This window comes from Neoarius graeffei, chromosome 5 (assembly GCF_027579695.1).
Source record: "Neoarius graeffei isolate fNeoGra1 chromosome 5, fNeoGra1.pri, whole genome shotgun sequence".
NCBI classification, from domain to species: Eukaryota; Metazoa; Chordata; class Actinopteri; order Siluriformes; family Ariidae; genus Neoarius; species Neoarius graeffei.
In genome coordinates, this window is record NC_083573.1 from 32,538,283 (window position 1) to 32,565,753 (window position 27,471).

The 27,471-nt window shown below is 43.0% G+C and overlaps 1 protein-coding gene across 2 annotated transcripts in view; it reads right to left on the bottom strand.

The window, feature by feature from the left end:
• The window catches only part of mdc1 (mediator of DNA damage checkpoint 1), a 70,662-nt gene that overhangs the window by 6,795 nt on the left and 36,396 nt on the right, over nucleotides 1-27,471 (bottom strand). For both annotated transcript variants that reach the window (XM_060921561.1, XM_060921560.1), the window contains exons 6-9: nucleotides 21,025-21,084; nucleotides 13,603-13,896; nucleotides 4,570-7,352; nucleotides 4,196-4,378 (exon numbers count right to left, since the gene is read on the bottom strand). In XM_060921561.1, the coding sequence (XP_060777544.1) occupies nucleotides 4,196-4,378; nucleotides 4,570-7,352; nucleotides 13,603-13,896; nucleotides 21,025-21,084 (3,320 nt within the window). The remainder of the gene's footprint in view (nucleotides 1-4,195; nucleotides 4,379-4,569; nucleotides 7,353-13,602; nucleotides 13,897-21,024; nucleotides 21,085-27,471) is intronic.

Genomic DNA, 27,471 nt, shown 5'->3' on the forward strand with positions numbered 1-27,471 from the left:
ACTGCACTGGCTTGACATAAGGAATATTTACTTAAATTCAAGCATAAAAACAGGTGAATTCCCAGAAAACGGAACTCAAACCCAGTAATCCATTTTTCCCTACCCCTACAGGGAAGAGTTAAAAAGTTGAATGGCCCGTGGAACAAAAGATTTTCTCAGCCTGTCTGTTGAGCATGACAGAGAGAGCAGTCTGCCACTGAACAGGCTTTTCTGCCTGTTCAATGTGCTGTATAGGGGATGGTGCTCATTGTCCATAATTAGCAGGAGTTTGCTGAGGGTCCTTTTCTCAACTATCGATGCTATGGGCTCTAGCTCAGCACCAACCACAGAGCCAGCTTTTCTCACCAGTCTGTCTATACATCCAGTGTCCCTTCTCTTGGCACTGCCGCCCCAGCATACCACAGCATAGAAGAGAACGCTGGCGATGACAGACTGGTAAAACATCAGCAGGAGTTTACTGCAGATGTTAAAAGACCCCAGCCTTCTCAGAAAATAGAGTCGACTCTGCCCCTTCTTGTAAAGTGCATCTGTGTTAGCTGTCCAGTCCAGTTTATTATCCAGGTGCAGCCCCAGGTACTTGTAGGACTTAACTACTTCCACATTGACCCCCTCAATGGAGTCTGGGAGTGGAGGGGAGCTGGACCTCCTATAATCCACCACCATCTCCTTGGTCTTGGAGGTATTCAGCAGCAGATGGTTTACCCTGCACCATTCCACAAAGTCCTTCACCAGGTTCCTGTACTCCCTTTCTTGTCCATCCCTGATACATGCCACAATAGCTGTGTCGTCAGAGAACTTCTGCATATGGCATAGCTCAGAGTTGTAACTAAAATCTGACGTGTAGAGGGTGAACAAAAGAGGAGAGAGGACAGTACCTTGTGGGGCACCCATACTACTGATCACAGTCCCAGAGACACAGTCCTTCAGCCTCACAAACTATGGTCTCATGGTAAGATAGTCTATTATCCAGGAGACTAGGTGTGGGTCTACTAGGGCTGTGCCGATAGACGATGCCATCGTCCATCGACGATGGTGGTCATCCATCACGATGGAGAGCCACCATCGTGATACCACACCCCCTCCTGTCATAAACATGCATATATCATCTGGGCCTATTTAACCTAAAAAGTTAGTTTTTTGTTAGTTTAGTTAGTTAGTTTTGTTTAACATATAAATATATTATATAACATATAATTATATATAAATACATAATTATATAAATCATTATAAAGTAATATCCTATTACCGCTTGTTCACGTAGGCTATGGTGCAGGGACGTGCTAGTGAACATAACATGTGGTTACACAAATACCGTATGCTACTAATAATAAATTTTGACTTCATTTTTTAGCCTACACTATACTTTTAATGTAAAATTTGTCATGTTGTTCAAACAAATAGCCACTATTAACGACTTCAGTTGGGAAATATTGCACCTTATCAAACGGCAGTGAAGCGCAGACTTCGGCAGAAGTCAAATAACTTTAATCTGGCAAATAGGCCTACTTTCAGACACAAAATGGTCCACTCTAAGCCATAATGTCAAAACAAATGGAAGAATGAAGGTGATTCTGACAAATGTAAAGACAGTAAAAAAAAAACAATATTAAATCATGATTTTAAAAGCTGGTGCAATAATTCAAACACTAATAAATTGGAAAAATTAGCGCGTTCAAGTGCGCACTAAATGCCGAAATGCATCTTCAATTGATATGGTGTAAATAAACAATGAGTAATAGCTTAAGTGTAGTTTCTTCTCATAATTTGAATACTAGTCTTTCATTGTTAGAGCTGATTAATATCTTACCGTGATCAGCGAGTGCTCGGGGAGGTTCATTTCCACCTGCGCTTTGCGCAGCTCATTTCTCCGAAGCCAGCTGTGCGCAAACGCAGTGTTGACTGCTCGGCAAACTCCAAACGCTCGGTCTGTACTGGCCCTCTGTTGCGCAAGCGAGTTGGTTATGGCCAGGTTCAAATTGTGCCCAAAACAACTTAACCACGGCCATTTCAATTGCCTGATGGCTGCGACAATATTCGCCCCGTTGTCCGTTGTTATGCAGGCGATCTTTTTCTCCTCTATTTTCCATTCACCAAGTGTCTCGCGTAATGCGTCTTCTAAATTGTCCGTTGAATGTGTCTCTGGCATGAAACTCGTCTGCAGGCATTTGGACTGCATTGCCCACTCCCAGTCCACATAATGTATGGTAACTGACATGTAGGGCATCATGTTGCAGCTGGACCACGTATCCGTTGTCAAGGCCAAATATTCCACATCACCTAGCGCTTTTTTCTTTACATGCCAAAGCCTCAGATGAGTATCTAATACTTTTAATAATAATAATAATAATAATAATAAAATACTTAATAATGTGGTATTAAAATCCCCCCCCTCCCGATATGATCGTCCATCACGATGTTTGCACTGTAAACATCGTCGATGCCAATTAAGGGGACATCGCACAAGCCCTAAGGTCTACCCTCATCTGCAGTAGCTTATCTCTCAATGGGGGGGGGGGGGGGGGGGGGGGGGGGGGGGGTTTGAATGGTGTTAAAGGCACTGGAGAAGTCGAAGAACATGATTCTCACAGCACCATTTCCTCTGTCTAGGTGAGAGTAAACTCTGTGCAGCAGGTAGATGATGGCATCATCCACTCCTACTTTATTCTTGTATGCAAACTGTAGCTGATCAAGTGCATGACTGACTTGGGGTCTGAGGAGTAAAAGAGTCCAGGTGCTAAACTGGCCTGCTGCAGTCCAGACCTGTCTCCCATTTAAAATATTTGGTACATTATGAAGTGCAAAATACAACAAAGGAGACTCCAAACTGTTGAGCAACTGAAATTGTATTATCAGGCAAGAATGGGACAACATTTCTCTTTCAAAACTACAGCAATTGGTCTCCTCAGATCCCAAACGTTTACAGAGTGGTGTTAAAAGTAGAGGTGATTCAACATAGCGGTAAACACGCCCCTGTCCCAAATTTTTTGGAAACGTGTTGCTGACCTCAAATTCAAAATGAGCACATATTTAAAATAAAAAAAAAAAAAATTTCGTACCATTTTCAATGAAACCTTGAGTTTCCATGATTTGCAAATTATCGCATTCTGTTTTTATTTACAGTTTACACAGCGTCCCAGCTTTTTTGGAACTGGGGTGGTACATATTCATTCCTACTTGCAGCTTCTGAGGCTTACATTGAGACTCGTGCTGCTATGAGCCTGAAGTCTTCATATATCTGGAGATCATTTTTTGAAGCATAATAAATAAATAAATAAATAAAATCTGGACACCCTTTTTCTCTTTCTTAGTGTTGCAAAATTTAGTTTGCATCAGCTTGCTGAAACAGCTCTGAATCAATCTAATACTCTGCCATTTCAAAGCATTAAGTACCAAAGAATGTAATACATTGCTCTGATTCTTGGGCTTAAAGGAACAGTCCACTGTATTTCCATAATGAAATATGCTCTTACCTGAATTGAGACGAGCTGCTCCGTACCTCTCTGAGCTTTGCGCGACCTCCCAGTCAGTCAGACGCAGTCCGACGCGCTGTCACTCCTGTTAGCAATGTAGCTAGGCTCAGCATGGCCAATGGTATTTTTTGGGGCTGTAGTTAGATGTGACCAAACTCTTGCGCGTTTTTCCTGTTTACATAGGTTTATATGACCAGTGATATGAAAAAAGTTCAGTTAAAAAAATTGAAACGTAGCGATTTTCTATGCTATGGAAAGTCCGCACTATAATGACAGGTGTACTAACACCTTCTGCGCGCTTCGGCAGCGCATTGATACGGAGCTCAGATATCAATGCGCTGCCGAAGCGCGCAGAAGGTGTTAGTACACCTGTCATTATAGTGCGGACTTTCCATAGCATAGAAAATCGCTACGTTTCAATTTTTTTAACTGAACTTGTTTCATATCACTGGTCATATAAACCTATGTAAACAGGAAAAACGCAGAAGAGTTTGGTCACATCTAACTACAGCCCCAAAAAATACCGTTGGCCATACTGAGCCTAGCTACATTGCTAACAGGAGTGACAGCGCGTCTGACTGCGTCTGACTAACTGGGAGGTCGCGCAAAGCTTGGATAGGTACGGAGCAGCTCGTCTCAATTCAGGTAAGAGCATATTTCATTATGGAAATACGGTGGACTGTTCCTTTAAGCACAAACCTTAACTTTGAAGTTAAATTCCTCACCTTGCTCAGCCAGTCAGGGGTAACGATTGGCACTCCTCGGGCCACAGCGCACAGGAACTTAACGGTACGACGGACTTTATCGGTCACTAGGTGAGTCATATCACCCACGCCTTTCGCCAGCCCTCCACCCAGACGCACCACCACCTTCTCCCCATCCTCATCCGCTACTCCTGTAAACAGAACCTGAAAGGGAATGAGAGAGAGCTGTTCCTCAAGTGGTCGTACTGCTGTTGGGTCATTTCTTGGATGCTGTTTTGCCCTTGTACTAAACAGATGAACTTGTGGAATGATGCGTGTGGAATGATGCGCTCATAAGTCTTGTTTAGTATAATGAGAATGAAAAAACTGCTTAGAAGTAGTACACTTTCTTCTACCTTGTGTGTCTGTCCGGCTACAGAGCGGCGAGGGGTTTTAGGAGTCGGCTGAGGGGTTTCTGTTGTCAGCATCGAAACATCAGCACCTCTTTTACGCCCCCTGCTGCTGCTTTGGCTCGTAACACTGTCTTCAGCAACAGTCATAACCACAGCTTCCTCCTCCTCTGCCTCACCAGCTGTTTCCACTTTAATGTCATTCGCCCCAGGACGTTTCCCACCTCGTCCTCGTCCTCTTCCTCTCCCCACAGCTGCTGATTGTTCTCCCTTCTCCTTCTCCTCCTCTGGCTCTTCTGTTTTCACACTCTTCCTCCCTTTCCCTCGGCTCGGAGTGGCCACACTGCTGCTGGATCTGTCAGAGCTCCTGGAGTTGGAGCGAGGGGGAGCAGCCTGCTTTATATTATTCCCCTTCTCACTAGAGGGTGCTGTGGTAGTTCTTCTTCTGCCTGACGGCCTGACGGTCTCATTCATTTCTTCAGCAGTTTGTCTCCTTCCCCCTCTTCTTCTTCCTCCGCTCAAGTTATCCTGAGTGGACTGCTCTGAACACACTGAGTTTGAGGAGCTGGAGCGTGAGCGAGTTCTTTTTGCTGGACCACCCTCGTCCTCCACACCAACAGGGGGCGCAATGGATTTCCTGGTACTGCGTCGGCCTCCTCTGCGTTTCGCTTCGCTCTCAGCTTGCTCATCCGCTTCCTTTTTACTGCTCCCTTCTGCACAATCTTGTTTTTGTAGCTCACTTGGTTCTTGTTCCGTCTCCAGTCTTCCATTAGTCCCTTCTTCTAATTCTTGCTCTTCGTCTTTCTTGCTTTTTTTCCCCTTCCTTCCTAACCCTGTTTTCCGATTTCCTGGTGCTGGTCTCTTTTGTTTTTCCACACCCTCGCTGTCTTTTTCTTGTTTTTCCTTTTCCATCTCCTTCTCCCTTTCAAACCTCTTCATCTCTTCCTCTATTCTTTCCCTCTCCAATCGGTCCTTTTCTTCTTGCTCACCCTTTTCATGTTCTTCTCTCTCCTCCCTGTCCTTCTCCAATCTTGTTCTCTTTTCCTTCCTCCCGGTTTCCAGCCGATCCCTCGCTGCTTCTTCCCTCTGTAGTCTCTTACTTTCTTCCTCATGCTTTTTTAAATGTTCTACCTCTTCATTTTCAGGTTCCACTTGCTTGAATCTGGCCTTGTCATCATCTTTGGATTTCTGCCTCAGGTTCTTTCGTCCTCTTCCTCTGTTCCATCTGTCTACCTCTTCTTCACTGTCCTCCTCTTGCTCTACTTTCACGCTCTTCCCTGTCTTCTCTTTCTCTGCAGCAGCTTTTCCTTTGCCTTTACCCTTGCCAGATGCTGCTCTTCCTCTTTCTTTTCCTCTAAGGCTCCTCCTACTGCCTTGCTCTTCCTCCTCTTTTTCCATCTTCACTGTTTCAGCAGTAGACTCTGGCTCAAGAGGTTGTGTGGACTCGATTCTAGTAGTCGGCCTTCCTCGGCGGGATTTTCTACCAGCCTTGGCTTCACTCTGTGGCTTTTCCTCCTGTCCCTCCTCCTCTTCACACATAGGTAGGGTTTCAGGAACGGCCACATGAGACTCGACCGGTTTAGCATTGCGTTTCCTCATACTGGATCTCTTGGTTGGTTTGGCTTCACTCTGTTGTTCTTCCTCTCGTCCCTCCTCACACATAGGCTGTGTTTCAGCAATGGTCACATGGGCGACTTGATCAGACTCGACAGGCTGCTTTGGCTCAACTTTAGTAGTCTGTCTCCTCCTGCTATTCCTAGGTTTATTCTGCTCTTCCTCGTGTCCCTCTTCTTCCTCACACACAGGCAGTGTTTCCGCAATGGTGACATGAGGGGGGTGATCAGGCTCGAGAGGCTGTGTTGACTCGATCTCAGGAGGCTGTGTTCCTCTGCTGGAGTTCGGTTCATTCAGCTGCTCTTCCTCGCGTCCCTCTTCTTCCTCACACACAGGCAGTGTTTCCGCAATGGTGACATGAGGGGGGTGATCAGGCTCGAGAGGCTGTGTTGACTCGATCTCAGGAGGCTGTGTTCCTCTGCTGGAGTTCGGTTCATTCAGCTGCTCTTCCTCGCGTCCCTCTTCTTCCTCACACATAGGCAGTGTTTCAACAATAGTATCAGTCTCAGCAGGCTGTGTTTGCACTTCATCTACTTCTTTATCAGCTTTTACTCTTTTCTTCTCCACCTCTTCTGGCCCATCTCGAGTTACTTCATTCTTCTTTTCTATCAGCATGTTCTCATTTTCTTTTATCTCTCTTCCTTCTCCTTCATCATCATCCTTCTCTTGTCCCACACTTTCATCCATTTCATTTTGAGCCCTTTCTCCCTTATCTGTCTCTTGTACCTCTTGATCCCTGCTCTCATGCTCCACTTTCTCGGTCTCCTCTTGCTCTTTCTGGATTTGGGCAGCGAGGAAAGCGTAGGGTTGAGACGGCTCCTCCTGCCTCGGGCTCCTGATGATCAGCAGAGTGTCTGCAGTGGAGAGATGCGAATCCACTTGCATCTCATCATTAACATCCTCTTCTGCCTTTCTTTCTGGTTCGCTAGCAACAACCTCTTCATTAGTGCCATGATCACTGTTATCTTCGCTCCGGGCTTGGTGTTTGATGAGCCGTGCTTCAGCAGTGTGGATGCTGGAGCGGCTCTGAGCAGCCAGTGGCTGTGTCTCCTCTTCTTCCTCCTCTTTTCCTCCATCTTCTCCCTCCTCTTGGCCCATCACATCAGCGTAGGCCTGCGTAGCGTCCAGATCCAGCTGCGTTTGCCCAGATTTAGCATCGTCTCCTGAATTTATCGCTATAACACATGAAGGATAATAATAGTACTGTTAGCGTTAAGTAAGGACAACATGTACTACACTGTATTGTATTATTTTTCACTGATTTAGTGCATCCTTGTTTTGGAATTTTGGTTCGACAACTATTAAGGAAATTTAATCCAACACAGTACAATATAAACATCATAAATCTGATCGATTCAGATGCTGATGACTGTTTCACAGCTGCTGAAAACGTTGCACCAGCAGTAGGAACAACCTAAGACAAGCTGGTGACAAATAACAGAAATGTCTGGAAATGGGAGCAATACAGAAACGAATGCACCGTTAGCTGTTTGAGAAAAGTCACTGTCAATTAAATACCATACTCCAGGACGCATTTAAAGTGAATGTAATGCCTTATTGTAATGCTTTAAAATGAATATACAGTGGATATAAAAAAAGTGTACACACCCCATTAAAATGATCGGTTTTTCTGATGTAAAAAAAAAAAAAAAAAAGAGACCACGATAAATAATTTCAAAACTTTTCCCACCTTTAATGTGACCTACAACCTGTACAATTCAATTGAAAATCAAACAAACAATCTGTTGGGGGGAAAAAAAGTACAATAAGCTGGTTGCATAAGTATGCACACCCTTAAACTAATACTTTGTTGAAGGACCTTTTGATTTAATTACAGCACTCAGTCTTTTTGGGTCGGAGTCTATCAGCCTGCTGCATCTAGACTTGGTAATATTTGCCCACTCTTCCTTGCAAAAGCGCTCCAAATCTGTCAGATTGCGAGGGCAGCTCTTGTGCACAGCCCTCTTCAGGTCACCCCACAGATTTTCAACTGGATTTAGGTCTGGGCTCTGGCTGGGCCGTTCCAAAACTTTTTGGGGGTTATTTTGTCATGCTGAAAGATGAAATTCCTCTTCAGCTTCAGTTTTCTAGCAGACACCTGAAGGTTTTGGACCAGAATTGACTGGTATTTAGAGCTGTTCATAATTCCCTCCACCTTGACTAAAGCCCCTGTTCCAGCTGAAGAAAAACAACCCCAAAACATGATGCTGCCACCACCGTGCTTCACCGTGGGTATGGCGTTCTTTTGGTGATGCGCAGTGGTGTTTTTGCGCCAAACATACCTTTTGGAATTGTGGCCAAAAAGCTCAACCTTGGTTTCATCAGACCGTAACACATTTTCCCACATGCTTTTGGGAGAGTTGATGTTTTTTTTTTTTTTGCAAAATTTATCCGGGCCTGGATGTTTTTCTTTGACCCTACCTCATAGTCCAGACATATGGAGAATACGGGAGATTGTCACGTGTAGTACACAACCAGTACTTGCCAGAAATCCCTGCAGCTCCTTCAGTGTTGCTGTCGGCCTCTCGGCAGCCTCCCTGACCAGTTTTCATCTTGTCTTTTCATCAATTTTGGAGGGACATCCAGTTCTCGGTAACGTCACTGTTGTCCTATATTTTCTCCGCTTCTTGATGACGGTCTTCACTGTGCTCCATGGTATATCTAATGCCGTGGAAATGTTTTTGCACCCTTCTCCTGACTGATACCTTTCAACAATGAGATCCCTTTGACGCTTTGTAAGCTCTCTGTGAACGCTGGCTTTTGCTGGAGGAGCAACTGAGTAAACGTCTGAACTTTATTTGGGGTTAATCAGAGTCATTTTACTTGATGGCAGGTGTGAACCCAAAAAAACTGAATGCTGTAATTAAATTAAAAGGTGCTTCAACAAAATATTAGTTTAAGGGTGTGTACGCTTATGCAACCAGCTTATTGTACGTTTTTTGTTTTTCCCCCCTAACAGATTTGTTTGATTTTCAGTTGAATTGTACAGGTTATAGGTCACATTAAAGGTGGGAAAAGTTTTGAAATTATTTATCGTGGTGTCAGGTTTTTCTGATGTAAAAAAAATATATATCATTTTAACAGGATGTGTACACATTTTATATCCACTGTATATCATTAGTAACAACCAAAATGAATTAATAAAGCAGGGAGAAAAGTAATATGAATAATTATTTATTTGATTATCAAACACAAAACTATGGCCATTATTAAAAAATGTTCTGCTTCCGGTCCACCGGCCGGGTGAGTGCCGTTTGTGCGGTTGAATTTTTTTTTTTAACGCCGGTTTTTCGACATTTTTTTCGGGTTCGTAAATCTAAAATCAAACTTGACATTTATGTATTCGCAGAATATAGAATTGAATCAGCTCTGCGCATGCGCCGTGCGGCACAAAAAAACGGCAGCCACCATGAAGGAAGGAGATCCGGAGTTTTCAAACATTTGCTTAAGTGTGAAATCGCAAAATGGTATTCTAGCGAACAACAAAATAGTAAAGATTCAGAAAAACAAATCATTCAGTGATCATTTTAATAGTGTAATTTCATCCGAACTCGGCCTAACGCTCGATTTAGAACTACAAGAAGTCCATGTGTCGGACATTTTAAGTACCTTTGTAAAAGTTTTGCAAATGTTGCAGTCAGCACTTAAAATGCTAATTTAAAGTTTTTGTACAAGTTTCAGTTGATTAAACTGTCATTTTATTAAATGTGTCTGCTTTTGTAATAAAGTACTGAAAGAAAAAGCAAACAGCATTGCGATTTCTTATCCATCCATATATTAAAAAATCCCTCCCTCCTGACTGAAAATTTTTTTGCTCACCCGGTGGACAGGAAACGGATTTTTTTTTTAAGGATGGCCTATTGATAAATAGCAGCTTCTGGATCCCGGAAAAAGGCAGCCTTGGCCCAGGGCTAATCTTGCATGAAAAGACCTCGGAGTGATTATTGACCCCAGTCTTTCATTCGAAACTCACATTGATAACATTACCCCGATAGCTTTCTTTCATCTCAGAAATATTGCTAAGATAAGAAATTTAATGTCACTACACAACACAGAAAAACTAGTTCATGCTTTCGTTACCTCCAGGTTGGATTATTGTAATGCCTTACTGTCTGGATGTTCCAATAAGTGCATAAACAAGCTCCAGTTAGTTCAAAATGCAGCAGCAAGAGTCTTTACTAGAACTAGAAAATATGACCACATCACACCTGTCTTATCCACACTGCACTGGCTCCCAATCAAATTTCGTATTGATTATAAAATACTACTATTGACCTTTATAGCACTGACTGGTCTCGCACCACAGTACCTGAACGAACTTCTGGTCCTCTATGACCCGCCACGCCTACTTAGATCAAAAGATGCAGGCTATCTGCTGGTACCTCGTATAGTGAAGGCTACATCAGGGGGCGGAGCCTTTTCTTACAAAGCCCCACTGTTATGGAACAGCCTTCCAAGTAGTGTTCGGGAATCAGACACAGTCTCAGCATTTAAGTCTAGGCTGAAAACATATCTGTTTAGTCAAGCCTTTTGTTAATGGTGTTTATGAGGTAAAGGTGTAGATCTGGAGGGTCCTCAGACATATGCCCCTTTTCCACCAAAGCAGTTCCAGGGCTGGTTCGGGGCCAGTGCTTAGTTTGGAACCGGGTTTTCTGTTTCCACTGACAAAGAACTGGCTCTGGGGCCAGAAAAACCGGTTCCAGGCTAGCACCAACTCTCTGCTGGGCCAGAGGAAAGAACCGCTTACGTCGGGGGGGGGAGTTGTTAAGACCAACAACAATAACAAGACCGCGAAAGGTCGCCATTTTTAAGCGACGAGAAGCAGCAGCTGTACAAACGCAAAGTCATCCATTATTATTATTGTTGTTGTTGCCGCTGCTGCTTCTTCCGTGTTGTTTTTGCTTTGATATTCGTGCCAAGGTTTATGCAAACGTAGCGACGTAACTGACGTATACAGCGACGTAACTGACGTGGCGCCGCTTAGCACCGCGAGCTATGGAAAAGCAAACTGGTTCTCAGCTGGCTCGCAAGTTGAACGAGTTGTGAACCAGCACCAGCACTGGCCCCGAACCAGCCCTGGAACTGATTTGGTGGAAAAGAGGTAATAGAGTGTTATGGTAAACTGGGATGTATGGATGCTGTCAGTCCCCACTCGCTTGCTCACTCGAGTTTGTTGACGGTGTAGTGGCTGCTGCTTTCTGTCCCGGGGCTCCTTCATGCCTGTGTTACCTTCTGGCTCTCCCCTTTTAGTTATGCTGTCATAGTTAGTTGCCGGAGTCCCTGCTTGCACTCAGCATAAAATGTATACCGTTCCTACTTATTCAGGTGATATTGGGCATACCTAACAACCTGTGTTCCCCCCCCCCCCCCCCCCTTTTTTAAATTATTGGTTAATCAATCAACCGGAAGACCCCGCCCCCTCGTACCCTTTGATCTTGTCATCTGATGACACAACCTGATATGGAATTTTTTTTTAACACGATCAGCAATTTGAGGAAAACCCGGACGTTATCATCGCAGGTAAGTGTAGTGGAAAGATCATGGACGTGTTTTTACTGATCAAATTCACCGATATTTCATGATCTCCTCGTCAAAACCTACTTTGTTTCTTACTCTTTCATTCGACAGTCGCCATTTCGTATCTAAACGCGCATTTGAGAATCACGTGAGGTGTCGATAATAGTGATCACTTTCACCGGTGTCCACCATTATCGTCACCCTGTGGAATCAAGTGATGTTTACAACTGTTATGGATCGATCTTTGTGTAACATTGTTGAAGCAGATGAAGTACTTTAAAAAATAAAAAGTGCTGTGATTTTATTATTTTTTTTTCTGATCCATAATAGAATGGAATGTTTATAGAGTATTTGGAATCCGATTGCAATAAATAGAATTAGACCAGAATTAAATTCCTAGCATATAAAAAAATTACATGCTTGAAATATTCAGGGGTTTTTTTAATTCCATTTAATATTTTTTTGTGCAGTTTGTTGTAAATATCTACCGCATATTACAATATCAGTAGACATTTTATATTTTGGTTGGAGGAATGAGATGCGACCTTTGACCTGGATTTTCATGTGATTACAATGTCAATTGCCTGTTGACGTTTATTGGTAAACAACGAAACTAGAAATTAATACAAACAACGAATGATTAACAAAATGTGATCTACGAAAATACTTAAAAAGTGGAACAAAAAAAATGTTCTGATGCAGGTTAAACATGATCAGTTCATTTGTTTACAAACATTAGAATTACTTCCTCATTTACGTAAACACCGACACGGATATATTTATATAAAAGAGATTTTGTACTAAATATAAATCTATGTAAAACAAATTTTAAATAAAAAACTGTGTTTTGTTAACTTAATACCACATACTGATTATTTTTTTAATAAATAAACATCTGGACGTCGATAATTGTGGAACGGTGTCGATAACTGTGGACAAAGGTGTCGATAATTATGGAACGGTGTCACGTGATCTGATACGCCAAGTAATCGGGAATCAACTCCCCCCAGCCCCCAAATAGCCCTATTTCACAACTGTAGCAATCTATATAATACTATATCATGAACTGCTCAACTAAGAAAAGAGAAATGACAACCGTTATTACTTTAAGAAATGACGTGTTTTAATTAATAAAAATAAAGATATTAATTTAAATATTGGCTGGCGTTGAGTGGTATATCAGATATATTTAATTCAGCTACCATGATATTGAACGAGTTGAAGACTCGTTCAGTATCATGCTAGCTAAACGGAATATAGCTGATATACCACGAAAAAATGCCAGCCATCATCATCATTATTATTATTATTATACATACACATTCCTTTCGGGTGTTCGACGCGTCTTTCTCTTTCAAAATTCTCTCAAAATCTTCCGTATTTAACAAAGCAAACCTGGCGGCCATGTTTGTTTACAAATTGTCACAGTCACTCACTAGCGCGGAAGTTTTAAATTTCCGACGTGTGACGTCATGTTGTCTTGACAACCATGCAACATCGTAAACCATATTCAACGCTCATTCTCCATTGGGCAGAGTGATGTAATACACATAGGATAAGTGATATGCTAACAATATTGCATGCTATCAAACCAAATGAATCGAACCTGCTAGAAGGGAATAGAATACGTGTTTTTATTCTATTGAAAAAGTGTCCTGTTTGTATAATAATACGTATACTATATGGTATATACAGTCATGTCCAAATGTTTGAATTAACAGTCTGCAATTCACTGAAGTTAAAAAGCGCCAGAGTAAATGAGCATGCGTCTACAAATGCATCGTGCTCTAATTACTTGTTACTAAGTACATGATTGGACATTATGTGAAGGTTAAAAACACACAGCAAACGAATAAGGCTTAGGTACTGTTTTCCTTGCTAGCTGAATGAGAGGATAGTTGTAGTTACCGTATAACTGAGTCGCCTGCAGCTGCCAGTCCTCCTCTGCAGGTTCCCGCTCATGCTCTTCAGGTTCTGGCAGCTGACGGCCATCGTCTGAAAGGCCCAGCTGGAAAGATGAGGCTCTGTCTGAGTGCCGAGATTCAGGGCCATCCAGCGATTCAGGCGTCTCATCTAGCGTAGCATCAGCTCGAGCGGCATCACATACAAAGGACTGAGTTTCAGCCACAGCAAAGTCATCATCCGTGTGACTGATACCACCAGGAGAGACAGAAGGGTGGAGGAGAGAGGGGAGAACCGGCCCTGAAGGAGTGAGAAAGACCGAGTCAGACTGAGATTCGAAGTATATACATGATCTAAAAATTCTGTCAAAACATTCCTTTGGCAGTGGCGGCATGGTCGAGCGTCAGCTGTAGCCCGAGAGGAGGTGGGTTGAACGCGTGCTGATTCTCACCTGTGTGACATCACGCCAAGTTTACTTACAGCTGTAGGCAGAAGTTTACATCCTGTACACATGCATGAAGGTCATGGAAATATTGGCCTGTATGTATATTTTTGAGCCCGTGTTGACTTCAGAAAACCCAAAATCACAGATCATTCAGTTCTGATTGATCAATGCCCAAAATCAATAGGGAGTTTACGGTTCTGTGAAAGAATCTTTCCTGAAAGAAAATTTGAAGTTAATTGGACCAGCGGTTCAGGAGCTATTGTGTTAACAGCACTGTTTTACACTCGCTGACCTCTCCAGATCAAATCATCAAAGAAAGACAGACAAGGAGCTACAGTGGTGCTTGAAAGTTTGTGAACCCTTTAGAATTTTCTATACTTCTGCATAAATATGACCTAAAACATCATCAGATTTTCACACAAGTCCTAAAAGTAGATAAATGCCGCTTTTCCACTACAAACGCGGCTGAGTCGGGCTGAGCCGTGCCGTGCTGAGTCGAGCTGAGTTGGGCTGTTGGAGTTGCATTTCGACTACAACCGCGCTGAACCGTGCTGGCTGGAAGTGGGTGGACACATTGGGTGGAGTTAGCGAAAGTGGGTGGACGTCAGGTGATGTCGTTAAGCAGCGCAAACAGTGACATCAGTGATCTTTTAAGCGGCAGTCTCACGACCCGAATAGTAAACAATAAACATGGAGGACATGGAGTCGTTAGTGTTGCTGGTCTTGGTGCTGTGGCTTGTTGTCACCGACAACGCGGACAGATACTGGCAAGAGCGTATAGATGAGGCGAGGCGCATAAGGCTTCAGAAATTCTCGTGATTCGTAATTCTTCTTCTTCCGGGTTTGCGGTGTTTACAGATCCCAGCGTGCTCATGGGGCGTGTGTGGGCATGTGAGGACACTCCTCCTCACCAATCAGTGCACAGGGGAGTGTCTGCTCACGCCCCCAGCCTCACTCGGCTCGGTTTGGCTCGCTTCAGCCCTACTTCAAAACGGTGCGAGTTTTAGGGGCTAAGCAGGGCTGAAGCGAGCTGAGTCGTGCTGGTTTTTGGTAGTCGAAACGCGAGCCGTGTCGGGCTGAAGTGAGCTGAAGCGAGCTGAAGTGAGCTGAAAAAGGGTAGTGGAAAAGGGCCAAAAGAGAACCCAGAATATTATACTTGGTCATTTATTTATTGAGGAAAACAATCCAATATTACATATCTATGAGTGGCAAAAGTATGTGAACCTCTAGGATTAGCAGTTAGTTTGAAGGTGAAATTAGAGTCAGGTGTTTTCAATCAATGGGATGACAATCAGGGATGACAATCAGGCTGATCTTCACAACACGTTTGTGGAAGTGTATCATGGCACGAACAAAGGAGATTTCTGAGGACCTCAGAAAAAGAGTTGTTGATGCTCATCAGGCTGGAAAAGGTTACAAAACCATCTCTAAAGAGTTTGGACTCCACCAATCCACAGTCAGACAGATTGTGTACAAATGGAGGAAATTCAAGACCATTGTTACCCTCCCCAGGAGTGGTCGACCAACAAAGATCACTCCAAGAGCAAGGCGTGTAATAGTCGGTGAGGTCACAAAGGACCCCAGGGTAACTTCTGAGCAACTGAAGGCCTCTCTCACATTGGCTAATGTTCATGAGTCCACCATCAGGAGAACACTGAACAACAATGGTGTGCATGGCAGGGCTGCAAGGAGAAAGCCACTGCTCTCCAAAAAGAACATTGCTGCTTGTCTGCACTTAGCTAAAGATCACGTGGACAAGCCAGAAGGCTATTGAAAAAATATTTTGTGGACAGATGAGACCAAAATAGAACTTTTTGGTTTAAATGAGAAGCGTTATGTTTGGAGAAAGGAAAACACTGCATTCCAGCATAAGAACCTTATCCCATCTGTGAAACATGGTGGTGGTAGTATCATGGTTTGGGCCTGTTTTGCTGCATCTGGGCCAGGACGGCTTGCCATCGTTGATGCAGCAATGAATTCTGAATTATACCAGCGAATTCTAAAGGAAAATGTCAGGACATCTGTCCATGAACTGAATCTCAAGAGAAGATGGGTCATGCAGCAAGACAATGACCCTAAGCACACAAGTCGTTCTACCAAAGAATGGTTAAAGAAGAATAAAGGTAATGTTTTGGAATGGCCAAGTCAAAGTCCTGACCTTAATCCAATCGAAATGTTGTGGAAGGACCTGAAGCGAGCAGTTCATTTGAGGAAACCCACCAACATCCCAGAGTTGAAGCTGTTCTGTACGGAGGAACGGGCTAAAATTCCTCCAAGCCGGTGTGCAGGACTGATCAACAGTTACTGGAAATGTTTAGTTGCAGTTATTGCTGCACAAGGGGGTCACACCAGATACTGAAAGCAAAGGTTCACATACTTTTCCCACTCACAGATATGTAATATTGGATCATTTCCCTCAATAAATAAATGACCAAGTATAATATTTTTGTCTCATTTGTTTAACTGGGTTCTCTTTATCTACTTTTAGGACTTGTGTGAAAACCTGATGATGTTTTAGGTCATATTTATGCAGAAATGTGAACCCTTTAGAATTTTCTACAAACTTTCAAGCACCACTGTACGTTGCGCAGGGCAACAATATGGGCAGGTTACGCCCGGCAATCAAAACAGGTAATGGCTGGTCTACGGCACAACTACGACATCTCCTGAGTCCATTGCCATCATTCACCATCGTTCCTTCAGACAGTATGGTATTCACAAAGTAGTACCTGTCAAGTTGATTTTCGTGACCTCCAAACATGGTCATCATTGGGTCAAGGTCAAATGTCCCACACTACAAATGTTCCCTCGAGTCCACTGGTGCCACTCACTAGGCTGTACCCTTGTTTATTCTGGTAATTATGGTGTTCACAAAGTAGTACCCATCAGCTCGATTTTCATGATATTTTAAGTGTTTTTCGAGACGTTCAAACCAGGTCATATTTAGGTCAAGGTCAAATGTCTCATATGGGTGCACAACTACAATGTTCCCCGAATCCATTGGTATCACTCACTAGGCTGTACCATTGTTCCTTTTCGTAGTTATGGTGTTCACAAAGTAGTTTCCCTCAAAGTGTGTCGGACAGACGGACGGACAGACAGAATGATTATAATGGGAATTCGATGGAATATGACGTGATTTTTTGCGACGTCATTATCAAGTTCACTCAAGATTTTATTTTATCGATCAAAAAGGGGTTTAATGGAGAACCTACAACAACAACAAAAAAAAAATTATCAAATTCTGAGTTCAACGCACTTGAAATGTTGGCACTAAAAACCAGTACTGTGACCTTGACCTTTGGACCCCATATTTTGCATATGACCTTAGAATTAGGCCCAGAATGCTCATTCATGGTCAGAATATCGATATCAAATTGATGTGTTTTTGAGGTTAAGGTCAAATCTGTTAAATCCCGCCAAATTTGACCTCATTTTTCGACCTCAAGATGACGTCACTCGAGCACAAAACGTCAATGGTGCGCTCGAAAGGGATTCAAAAATGCTTTCCGACGCCACCAGTTCCATCTCGATACAAACGCTGGTTCAAACGTTATGACCGATTGGGTGTTTTTACAAGATTTGACCTTGACCTTTAACCTTCACCCACCAAAAACTAATCATGTCTTTGTGTGACCCTAGTGAGATGTCTTGTGCATTTTGGTGAAGATTGGTAAAGAAATGATGATGCTAGAGCACCAAACAAACAAACAAACAAACAAACAAACGGACAGATCAACATACTTGCAAAAATCTCTGATTTTGGCAAGCAATAAATTAAAGATTTACACATCGGGTTCTACGGTTTCCTTTATCAGAGCTGTCTAATTTGCTGTGACACTCAAAACCTGCCCCTTCCAAACCCTATACCCAAACATCAAGACCATCACTGTGGCTGGACAGCAAGCTGGACTGGACTTGCAACACCAAACACTTATACAGGAAGGGACAGAGCAGGCTGTACTTCCTGAGGAGGCTGCGGTCCTTTAACATCTGCAGGAAACTCCTGTGGATGTTCTATCAGTCTGTGGTCGCCAGTGTCCTGTTTTACACCGTGGTGTGCTGGGGGGGGCAGCACATCCAAGAAGGACACATCCAGGCTGGACAAACTGATCAGGCGGGCCGGCTCTGTGGTCGGCGTGAAGCTGGACTCTCTGGTGACGGTGGCAGAGAAGAGGTCTATGGACAAACTATTGAACATCATGGACGATGCCAGTCACCCTCTGCACACCGTCATCAGCAACCAGAGGAGCCTGTTCAGTGACAGAATGCTCCTTCCCAAGTGCAGGACGAACAGACTCAAAAACTCCTTTGTCCCTCACGCCATCAGACTGTACAACTCCTCTCTGGGGGGGAGGAGGGGGAACAGGAGGACAGAGGACGGGAAGGAGCAGTAGCCTAGCCTAACAATAAGCAATACCGGACAATGTGCAATATAATGTGCAGTATCTCTCCTGCTGCCCCCCCCTTCCCCCCCTTCCTCCCCTTCCTCTCTTCCCCGTATCTTATTCTTTTTATATTTGTACATGTAAATACATACTTAATTTATTTTAATTTATCTTTATTTTAATTTATCTAGAAGTTTTCCTCTATTTCTTTTCTCTGTTTACCTGTAATGATGCTGCTGGAATCTTAATTTCCCTGAGGGAACCCTCCCAAAGGGATCAATAACGTTTTATCTAATCTAATCTATACTGTATTGCAATATTCAAGCGTAAGATCATACAGTATTTTCTAACGAAGTGGTATTAAACCACCTTAAACACACTATATATCCAGAAGTATATGGACACCTGATCATCACGCCCATCTGTGCTATGTTGAACCTCCCATTCATATGGAGCTAGTCCCACCTTTGCAGCTAGAATAGCCCAGAGACATATAAACATAGACGCCGCCTTCTGCATAGAATCATACGTCATCCTCGCCGCCATATTGGATGTGGCAAAGTGGTGATTCTTCAACCATCTCTGGTATAGCGTCTAGACAGTAGCCGAGAATAAAGATGCCTCATTCATGTGCTGCGTTTAACTGTACCAACAGGTTTACCGTCCAAACGAGATCACATGGGATTACCTTTCACAGGTGAGACTGGAAAAATACTTTTCATTGTATTTGGTCATTATAACGTAATTTTACGAACAGATTTTTCTGACTTTGTGGCTAATATGAAGTCTCACGCATAATAGCCGCTCGGTGAAACCTATCTCCAAACAACGAAGTATTTCCTTCGTAACTATAACTACGCTGATTGTTGTTAGTTGCTTAGCTAACTTTTCACATACTATGTAGGTTTCCCAAAAATAAAGACATGAAAAAGCAGTGGGAGACAGCTGTGTGACGGGAAGGGTTTTCTGCTACTCCGTCATCCATGCTCTGCAGTGAACACTTCAGAACGGAGGATTTTGACAGAACAGGTCAGACAGTCAGGATCAGAGAGGGAGCTGTTCCTTCAGTCTTCAGTTTCCCAGCTCATCTCCACCGGGTAGGTGTAGAGTTATAAGCAGTGAGAATTAGATAATACAGTGCCACACTACGATGAACATTTCTGAACGTATGATGAATGTTTTTAACCTTTCTAAATGTGAAGGGATCAGTGATGTATTTTGTTTTGGTATGACGTTAGAACCTGGCCGAACTCAGCTTGGCGGTCATTCAGCTCACTTTATTCAACGAGAGTAGGTCTGTGTGGTGACTCAATAAATAAAACAGTACATTTTTATTTTCATTCACTATTTCCAGTTTTTCCACTATTTCCATCATTTATCATATTCAGTCTTGTAGGTTGGTTATTGTGGCCTCAGGTTTTGGTAGCTTGCTACGGTATGCTGACTGATTAGCTTCCCTGAGCTATCTATCACGTATCTGTCGCTAGTTTGCAGTGTACAGGGTATTTCGCACACTATTTATAACCATCACATTAAAAGTTATGTGTTGTTTTGATGCCTGTTTGTTTCCCAAATATATACGTGTGTGTCTTAATGGGTGAATAAAAGGCATCGAGTTAAATATTATTGTAGAAAGGGGCTTTATGAAGTTCAGTCCATTTACTTGCATTGGTTTACGGGGAAGATTTGCCACATCCAATATGGCGGACACTCTGACGTATCCCAGCAACGGGCCACCAGCTCAATGCAGTGTCTATGTTTATATGTCTATGGAATAGCCTCCACTCTTCAGTGGGCTTGAGGTCAGGGCTCTGTCTGTGTAGACCACTCGAGTTCTTCCACTCCAACCCTGGCATTACATTACATGCATTTATCAGACGCTCTTATCTATAGTGATGTCCAACATACCCAGAGCAGCCTGGGGAGCAATTGGGGGTGAGCTCAAGAGCACTTCAGTGTCACTATTCCTGCTGATCCAGGGACTTGAACCCGTGACCTTTTTGTCCCAAAGCTGCTTCTCTAAACTTATGGCTTCCCCGTTGGCAAACCATGTTTTCATGGCCCTCGCTTTGTGCACAGGGGCACGGTCATGCTGGAACAGGTTTAGTGTTCATGCTAAGCCCCTTATATTTAGTGCTCGTGGGGGGAACTCAATGCTACAGTATACAAAAACATCCTATACAATTGCGTGTTTTCAACTTTGTGAGTCAGGTGTCCACATACTTTTGGGTATATCGTGTATATTTCGCCATGGTGCTGAAATTCTCATACTACTACATGCTGTGAATAAGAATAACTAGACCAATTCACTGACACAAATAGCCCACTGACATCCAGTAACACGCAGTGCTCAATTATATACAGATTTAATTTATATAATGACAAAAAAGGAGCTAAATTCAGAGTTAAAACCACAAATCTCACAGCAGCAGTGACTAAACGGTCCCAATTTGTCATAACGCATTGCCTTGAACACAGGAAATGCCATGCAGCTTCACGAACCCCTTCCACGAGTGGTCCGAGTGATCAGATCACAAGGACACTTTTGCTGTCCATTTGTGGTCCAATCGCCTGAGATGAATGTAAATGACTCACGTTTGAACAGCTGAGATGGACTGAGGAATGCTTGTGTTTCCAGCTCCTCTTCAGACAGGCCTGTAGAAGACACACACATACTGCACAATTAAAACCACAGTGCTCCTGGATTCACAAATCTGACGTCAGAAACTGTCAGCTCATTAATAGGGACCTGTGTTGTGGATATTCCACATAACCAAAGGCTAATAATAAACCTGTTAAAAGACATGCTTTTATTTCATAAAGAACAAGATAAATTGTAAGCTACTGCTCACTTACGTATCCCCCCGCTCTCGCTTGGATCAGAATGCGAGCGATCGAAGGAATAGGACACTTATTATGAATGTTGACTTCAACAAATAATGAACCCTGAAACAAGTCAGTAAAGAGCCGTGTCTCTCCCCAGGGATTTCAAATAGCATCCTGGGAAACTGGCATTCTGAAACAGCATTTTGCTTCTTGAAATAGCGTCAAAATCCACCCTGTATGTTTCATAAATACATTCAGTCGGTAAACAGGAAGTCGATGTGCGACAGACCTGAAAACGGTATACACGGTATAGAACCCCAAGCTGAAACTTGGTACCAAATATCAAGCAGGTGTGATTTGTAGTTGCTGAGAAAAGTGTTATGAAAATTTTGTAAATCCACACTACAATTGTGGTCGGAAGTTTACATACAGTGACATGAATGTCATCTTGGATATGAATGTCATGGCAATATTTGGGCTTTCAGTAATTTCTTTGAACTGTTCTTTTTCTGTGGCAGAATGATTGTACAGCGTACATCTTTAATTAAAAAAACAACACTAGAATTTGGTGCACAAGTTTTAATTTTCTTTGGGTTTTCTGAAACCAACACAGGGTCAAAATTATACATACAGGGTCAAAAGTTTACATACGCTCACTTCGATTATTAATTCAGAGGTGCTGAAACTTCCAAATTGTCTCTTATCTTGCCAAGGCCGAGATCTCTTAACTTCCTGTTCGTGATCATGATTGACTACAGCTGGTAGCGTCTCTGTGCCTTCATAAAAAGGGTTTGTTTACAGCACTCATTGGATTGACCAACATACAGTAAAATGGGAAAGTCCAAGGAGCTCAGTGCAGATCTGAGAAAGAGGATAGCAGATGTACACAACTCCGGAATGTCTCTTGGAGCCATTTCTAAACAACTGCAAATTCCAAGATCAGTTCAAACAATTGTATCCAAGTTATTGTGAGGTGTAGTCACTTTGCCAAGCCACTTTGCTTCAAGAAAACCCAAACTGTCACCCTCAGCTGAAAGGAAATTGGTTTGGATGGTCAGGAACAACCTGGGAACCACCATGGCACAGCCCTGCCATGAACTGGAAACTGATGGATCACTGTCTACAGTTCAGATCACCATGGACTAAGAGGCTGCTATCCAAGAAATAACCCCCTGCTCCAAAATCGACACCTTCAAGCTTAAGTAAAGTTTGAAGCTGACCACACAGACAAAGAAAAAGCCTTCTGGAGGAAAGCTGTGTGGTCAGATGAGACAAAGATTGAGTTATTTGGCCACAATGACCACCATGTACAGAGGGACACTGTACCAGCTGGTGGTGGTAGGATCATCATGCTCTGGGGCTGTTTTGCTGCCAGTTCATTGCACAAAGTGGATGGAATAATGAAGAAGGAGGACTACCTCAGAATTCTTCAGCATAAACCATCAGAAACTTGAACACGACTTGGGACTTGCAACAGGACAATGAACCCAAACACGCATCAGAGCTGGTTGTGGAGGATAAAGCAGGCTAACATTAAGCTTAAAACAAGTCCTGACTTCAACCCTATTGAAAATATATGGACTGTGCTTATAAGTCGAGTCCATGCCAAGAAAAAAAAAAAGATTGACTGAACTCTACCAATTCTACCATGAAGAGTCGTGAAATATCCAACCAGAATTCTGCCAGAAGCTTGTTCATGGTAAACAAAAATGTTTGGTCAAGATGAAGCTTGCGAAGAGACATTTTACCCAAATATTAGGTGTGCTGTATGGATATTTTTGACCCTGTGTTGATTTCAGAAAACCCAAAGAAAATTAAAACTTGTGCACCAAATTCTAGTGTTTTTTAATTAAAGATGTACACTGTACAATGTACAATCATTCTGCCACAGAAAACGAACAGTTCAAAGAAATTACTGAAAGCCCAAATATTGCCATGACATTCATGTCACTGTATGTAAACTTCTGACCGCAACTGTACCTGTTCCGTAAATGCATTCGGTCAGTAAACAGGAAGTCAAAGTGGGACACACCTGAAAACGGTATTCATGGTATAGAACCCCAAGCTGAAGCTTTGTACCAAGTGGCTACAATTTGTGGTTGCTGAGAAAAATGGTGTTTCAAATGGATGGAGATACAGACGGATGGACAGACAGACGGAACTCCAAATGTAACTCTGGTAAACTGTGACCCAAGTTAAAGTGTACCGGTACTGGTCATGCTTACAACATTAATCGTGCTTTATGTATTACTTATAGACAAAAGACTTGCACATTCAGTCAAAAAAAAAAAAAAAAAAAAACACCGTAAAAGCACTTTTGTGGACAATTTTATTCTGTGAATTACCCGCGGGGGCGGAACCAATGGGGAGCAGCTACTGCTGGCCGGAAGTGACGTACAGTTGTTGATTCTGGGTTATCGGGTGCGAGTAAACAAGCAGTGTTCTGTAGATTGAGATTCGAGGTGAAAGGAGGTGTTAAAGAAGCAAAACATGGCTAGCAACTTTGATGAAATGAGTGTCAATGGTTATCTATTCGAGCCAGAGAGGGAGGAGGCTTGTGAGGACAGTGAGTCATCGCATTCTAGTGATTCGGATGAGGAAACTGCTGCAAGAGATGTGCGTGACGGTAGATCCAAAATGGCTACCACTCCATGGTGTCGATGTGGGTAGTGCTCTGTCATAAGAACTGACATGAAGTCCTACTGTTGTCAAGAACATGAACTCATTGCAGACTGCTTTGACGGCTGCATTACGTCCACCCTGAATCCGCACGAGTATGTCCTTCACAAACTGTCCTTGGAAATGGCCTTCACTGACGGCATGATCCGCAGGTACCTCCGAGGACCGGCACCTGAAGGGGAGCTGACATTCCCCGGTTGAGTAACTTCAGAACATGTTGAATAAATATACAGTGGGGCAAAAAAGTATTTAGTCAGTCACCAATTGTGCAAGTTCTCCCAGTTAAAAAGATGAGAGAGGCCTGTAATTTTCATCATAGGTATACCTCAACTATGAGAGACAAAATGAGAAAAAAAAAATCCAGAAAATCACACTGTCTGATTTTTAAAGAATTTATTTGCAAATGATGGTGGAAAATAAGTATTTGGTCAATAACAAAAGTTCATCTCAATACTTTGTTATATACCCTTTGTTGGCAATGACAGAGGTCAAACGTTTTCTGTAAGTCTTCACAAGCTTTTCACACACTGTTGCTGATATTTTGGCCCATTCCTCCATGCAGATCTCCTCTAGAGCAGTGATGTTTTGGGGCTGTCGCTGGGCAACACGGACTTTCAACTCCCTCCAAAGATTTTCTATGGGGTTGAGATCTGGAGACTGGCTAGGCCACTCCAGGACCTTGAAATGCTTCTTACGAAGCTACTCCTTCGTTGCCTGGGCGGTGTGTTTGGGATCATTGTCATGCTGAAAGACCCAGCCACGTTTCACCTTCAATGCCCTTGCTGATGGAAGGAGGTTTTCACTCAAAATCTCACAATACATGGCCCCATTCATTCTATCCTTTACACGGATCAGTTGTCCTGGTCCCTTTGCAGAAAAACAGTCCCAAAGCATGATGTTTCCACCCCCATGCTTCACAGTAGGTATGGTGTTCTTTGGATGCAACTCGGCATTCTTTCTCCTCCAAACACGACAAGTTGAGTTTTTACCAAAAAGTTCTATTTTGGTTTCATCTGACCATATGACATTCTCCTAATCCTCTTCTGGATCATCCAAATGCTCTCTAGCAAACTTCAGATGGGCCTGGACATGTACTGGCTTAAGCAGGGGGACACGTCTGGCACTGCAGGATTTGAATCCCTGGCGGCGTAGTGTGTTACTGATGGTAGCCTTTGTTACTTTGGTCCCAGCTCTCTGCAGGTCATTCACTAGGTCCCCCCGTGTGGTTCTGGGATTTTTGCTCACCGTTCTTGTGATCATTTTGACCCCACGGGGTGAGATCTTGCGTGGAGCCCCAGATCGAGGGAGATTATCAGTGGTTTTGTATGTCTTCCATTTTCTAATAATTGCTCCCACAGTTGATTTCTTCACACCAAGCTGCTTACCTATTGCAGATTCAGTCTTCCCAGCCTGGTGCAGGTCTACAATTTTGTTTCTAGTGTCCTTTGACAGCTCTTTGGTCTTGGCCATAGTGGAGTTTGGAGTGTGACTGTTTGAGGTTGTGGACAGGTGTCTTTTATACTGATAACGAGTTCAAACAGGTGCCATTAATACAGGTAACGAGTGGAGGACAGAGGAGCCTCTTAAAGAAGAAGTTACAGGTCTGTGAGAGCCAGAAATCTTGCTTGTTTGTAGGTGACCAAATACTTATTTTACAGAGGAATTTACCAATTAATTCATTAAAAATCCTACAATGTGATTTCCTGGATTCTTTCCCCCCATTCTGTCTCTCATAGTTGAAGTGTACCATTACAGGTCTCTCTCATCTTTTTAAGTGGGAGAACTTGCACAATTGGTGGCTGACTAAATACTTTTTTGCCCCACTGTAGATCTAATACTTGTAATAGATCTTTATTTTATGGCACATACAGTGGGGCAAAAAAGTATTTAGTCAGCCACCAATTGTGCAAGTTCTCCCACTTAAAAAGATGAGAGAGGCCTGTAATTTTCATCATAGGTACACTTCAACTATGAGAGACAGAATGGGGGAAAGAATCCAGGAAATCACATTGTAGGATTTTTAATGAATTAATTGGTAAATTCCTCGGTAAAATAAGTATTTGGTCACCTACAAACAAGCAAGATTTCTGGCTCTCACAGACCTGTAACTTCTTCTTTAAGAGGCTCCTCTGTCCTCCACTCGTTACCTGTATTAATGGCACCTGTTTGAACTCGTTATCAGTATAAAAGACACCTGTCCACAACCTCAAACAGTCACACTCCAAACTCCACTATGGCCAAGACCAAAGAGCTGTCAAAGGACACCAGAAACAAAATTGTAGACCTGCACCAGGCTGGGAAGACTGAATCTGCAATAGGTAAGCAGCTTGGTGTGAAGAAATCAACTGTGGGAGCAATTATTAGAAAATGGAAGACATACAAAACCACTGATAATCTCCCTCGATCTGGGGCGCCACGCAAGATCTCACCCCGTGGGGTCAAAATGATCACACGAATGGTGAGCAAAAATCCCAGAACCACATGGGGGGACCTAGTGAATGACCTGCAGAGAGCTGAGACCAAAGTAACAAAGGCTACCATCAGTAACACACTACACCGCCAGGGACTTAAATCCTGCAGTGCCAGACGTGTCCCCCTGCTTAAGCCAGTACATGTCCAGGCCCGTCTGAAGTTTGCTAGAGAGCATTTGGATGATCTAGAAGAGGATTGGGAGAATGTCATATGGTCAGATGAAACCAAAATACAACTTTTTGGTAAAAACTCAACTTGTCATGTTTGGAGGAGAAAGAATGCTGAGTTGCATCCAAAGAACACCATACCTACTGTGAGGCATGGGGGTGGAAACATCATGCTTTGGGGCTGTTTTTCTGCAAAAGGACCAGGACGACTGATCCGTGTAAAGGAAAGAATGAATGGGGCCATGTATTGTGAGATTTTGAGTGAAAACCTCCTTCCATCAGCAAGGGCATTGAAGATGAAACGTGGCTGGGTCTTTCAGCATGACAATGATCCCAAACACACCGCCCAGGCAACGAAGGAGTGGCTTCGTAAGAAGCATTTCAAGGTCCTGGAGTGGCCTAGCCAGTCTCCAGATCTCAACCCCATAGAAAATCTTTGGAGGGAGTTGAAAGTCCGTGTTGCCCAGCGACAGCCCCAAAACATCACTGCTCTAGAGGAGCTCTGCATGGAGGAATGGGCCAAAATACCAGCAACAGTGTGTGAAAACCTTGTGAAGACTTACAGAAAAACGTTTGACCTCTGTCACTGCCAACAAAGGGTATATAACAAAGTATTGAGATGAACTTTTGTTATTGACCAAATACTTATTTTCCACCATAATTTGCAAATAAATTATTTAAAAATCAGACAAATGTGATTTTCTGGAGTCTTTCCCCCCATTCTGTCTCTCATAGTTGAAGTGTACCTATGATGAAAATTACAGGCCTCTCTCATCTTTTTAAGTGGGAGAACTTGCACAATTGGTGACTGACTAAATACTTTTTTGCCCCACTGTATCTATTATTTCATGTCATTATGTGCAAGTAGATTTGCAATTGGACAAACTGATAACTGTGC